Below are 3,348 nucleotides of genomic sequence, written 5' to 3'. Positions count from 1 at the left end.
TTCTGTTGGTAGCAGTGTTGGAGGTTGGAGGTGCACTTCTGAGGATAGCACTGTTGGAGGTTGGAAGTGCACTTCTATTGTTAGCGCAATGTTGGGTGTATCAGGTGCACTTCTGTTGACAGCAGTGTTGGCCTACAAACGATCTAAGGTTAGTATAGTTATCATTTAAGAATAATATGTTACTGCCAATGTCCACAAAATTTGTTACAAGGGAATAGTTTACACATTTTACTTGCCTAGGCCTCCTACTAGTTTGTTGCATTCCTTGGTAGGGAAGAATTGCCCCCAACCTCTCCCTTGCAACTTCTTCTATTGTGCCCTAGTTTGTCACAAGACTTGCATTGCTTGGAGATGCCTACTCTCCTTCCTTTCCTTCCACTTCTTGGTTCATTAGGCTCCTTAGCTCTCTTCTTCTTAGGCTTGCCAAGAGGTCTTCTCTTGATAGGAGGCTGTACAGGTGAAAGGCCACTTGGTCTCCACATGTTCTGACCATGAATTGGGTTTATCGGTGGCTCATAGTAGGCTTGGTAAGTGGTCAATTTGTAATGTCATGCACATACTTCTCAGCCTCCTCTCTATTGAAAAATATGCAAGAAATGGCATGGGCACATGGTATACTTGTTATATCCCATTTCCTACAACTGCACTTGGATTCAGCCAAGTCCATAGTGAAACTTTCTAGCATATTCTTCACTTCAAACTTGGTATGACCAGCCCAACATGCTAGCCACCTACTACTAGCCACCTTCTCTTTGTTTAATCTCTTCCTAATCTTAGGACATAGTTCTGACTCTACCTTCAAAATCGTCTCTCTATTTGCTTGAAATCTTCTCATTAAATAAAACCTGATGCACTTAAGCTACATGCACATACAAATGGACAATACATGTATAACTCAAACACATATAACTATGGAAATTAAAGCACATACAAATAATCACAGACAATATAACTCGTACAATGTTGATGATTGGCTTGCTTCTAAATTTAAGAATCTTGCTGTTGAAACTTTCACACATGTTGTTGAGCACTGTGTCACTTTGACCATCCCCACTAAACAAATGCCCAGCCCAAGTAGTTGTTGAATGGGCATTAAGCCAATTATATGCATCTTCATCAACTTCTTTTAGTTCATTCATTGCCCTCTCAAACTCTTGTTTATATGTTGTCTTGGCTACTTTCCAAAACAAGTCTCTGATAAGCACACTAGGATGATTCTTCCTCAACTTATTGATGCCTACAACAGATCCTGTGCTCATACTGTGGCCAATTGTCAATAAAGGCTTGGACCAATCCCTGCCAAGAATAATAACTTATTACAGATAAGATAGAGTATATTCACATGCTATTTTGAAAACCAACTAGTTCACATTAAATACATACCTTTTGCTGATCTGAAATGAAAGTCCGTCTTTTGTCATCACCTATGTCAGCAAACAACAATCTTAGAAACCAAATCCAGGAATCCTTACTTTTAGCCTCTACCACTGTAAGAGCAAAAGGGAAGTACTTTTCATTGGGGTCTCTAGCAACTACACTAATTAACTTACCTCCTGTCTTGGTATTCAAATGGCATGCATCCAATCCAATGATTGGCCTACATCCAGCCAAAATACCCCTCATGCAACCCTCTAGGCATATATACAATCTTTCAAAATAGGGTACACCAACTGTCAAGCCCATCTCAGCTACTAAGTCACCATCATTAAAGGTGTGGACCTTCATCAACAGTGTGCTGCCAAGACTGCACCTCCTCAATTCTTCACAATACTTCCATAGCTAGTTGTATTGTTGTATATGAGCCCCCATCAACAAAATCTTGGGCCTTCTCTCTAGCTCTACTTGCTTTGCTTGCACTTATATCCACTATATATTTCTCATGGACAGCATCTTGAATATCTTTTAGTTTTATGTCTGGTTGCCTCCTAACCTTCTTCACCAACTTCTTCCTAATGTATATAGAAGTACACCTTGGATTCTTATAACTCTTGGTGCATGTGTGTTCAATTACTAGAATTCTCAATTGATAGCTCCTCTCCCTTGACACCTTTGTAAAGAATGCTACAAATTTGCATCTAGGTTAGCAACAAGCTCTAACTCTCTGTAGGTCATTCTTTACAAATCTTACACCCTAGCCTCCATTAACTGCATAATCAGTAATAGCATCCTTAAATTGCTTAGGTGAAGTAAAAAGCATATCCTTCTCAAACCTAATATGCTCAGCTTTAGCTACTGGCTTAAACACTGGAAACTTCCTTCTCCTAACAGAATGGTCTACATTGTCAGCAACAAAATGGTCATCATCACTGCCATCCTTACCCTGAGCAGTGTCAGATGATGATTCATTAAGACTAAACAACTCCTCACTCTTATAATTCGAATTCATTACCCCAGCACCCATTTAGACTGGTTCATCATGCACGTCTTTCTTGTTGTCCCAACTGTCACTATTGTCATCATCAAAACTCCTTCCAGTATGGTGCAATAAGTCTGGTTCCTCTTCTAGGTCACTTCCTCCAGACTCAGTACTATCCTCCACAACATCATTAACTAGGTCCTCATGTTGCTCCTCAATGACTAGTTCTTTACCAGCCCTCCTATAATAGAATTCTGTAGCATCTACCTTAATAGGATCATAATAATGATCACTAGCATCACCTTCAGAATCAACCTCATCTTTATAATAGCTATCATGATCATTATAATCTACTGAGTCATCAACTTGAATAGCATCTAATGCCTGGTCTACAGTAGGTTCTTCACCAAGTTGTACTAACTCTAGTGGCTCAATATCCTCAACTGCTATCTCCTCAGGCTCATCTACTAGATGATCAACATATATATGTATCTCTTCATGACCTTATACAATGTCTGTCATGAACATTGCAGCATCATCATCAACAACCTGGTGAAAATTCGCATGCTTTAGGTTCACACCAGGCGTTTTAAACCAAATAGTACCTACTGTAGTGTACTCAAATTCTCTACATATACCCTCAATTTCCACCTTTGACCACCTATCAGAGTCACAGTTATCCACAATACTGACTGTCCCTCCCACATACTATTGGGGGTCCCAAGTAAAATGCCCAACATGGTGAACAAAGAGACAAAAAAACTCATCCGTCTTGCTTATAATATACAACCAAACACTTTTCAACTGATAAAGTAATTTTTATATTAATAAACTAATGACAAAGTAATTAATATACAATACATCAAAACACTTTACAACTAATAAACTAATGTTTAACTTGATGAACTGATGCTAAAGAGAACACTTTACAACTAATAAACACTTTACACTTTACAAACAACCATGGGAACATGTGGGAATAGGGGAACACA

The 3,348-nt window shown here is 38.9% G+C and overlaps 1 protein-coding gene across 1 annotated transcript; it reads right to left on the bottom strand.

The window, feature by feature from the left end:
• Positions 1-535: 535 nt before the first annotated feature.
• Positions 536-2,401, bottom strand: LOC136071386 (uncharacterized). The gene is made up of 5 exons (XM_065782605.1): positions 2,147-2,401; positions 1,486-1,779; positions 1,384-1,424; positions 960-1,296; positions 536-859 (listed from the first exon to the last, which is right to left on the bottom strand). The coding sequence occupies exons 1-5, from the start codon at positions 2,399-2,401 to the stop codon at positions 536-538; spliced, it is 1,251 nt and encodes a 416-aa protein (XP_065638677.1).
• Between the last annotated feature and the right edge of the window lie 947 nt (positions 2,402-3,348).

This window comes from Quercus suber, unplaced genomic scaffold, assembly GCF_002906115.3.
Source record: "Quercus suber isolate HL8 unplaced genomic scaffold, Cork oak 2.0 scaffold_307, whole genome shotgun sequence".
NCBI lineage: Eukaryota > Viridiplantae > Streptophyta > Magnoliopsida > Fagales > Fagaceae > Quercus > Quercus suber.
The sequence above is the reverse complement of the archived record's forward strand: the minus strand, read 5'-3'. Positions and strand labels throughout refer to the sequence as shown.

Coding starts and splice junctions, on each gene's coding strand:
- LOC136071386 (XM_065782605.1), bottom strand. CDS start 2,401: ATGGGTGCTGGGGTAATGAATTCGAATTATAAGAGTGAGGAGTTGTTT. Junction 1,780..2,146: donor ATGCTATTACTGATTATGCA/GTTAATGGAGGC, acceptor CAATACAACTAG/CTATGGAAGTATTGTGAAGA. Junction 1,425..1,485: donor TCCCTTTTGCTCTTACAGTG/GTAGAGGCTAAA, acceptor TTGCTGACATAG/GTGATGACAAAAGACGGACT.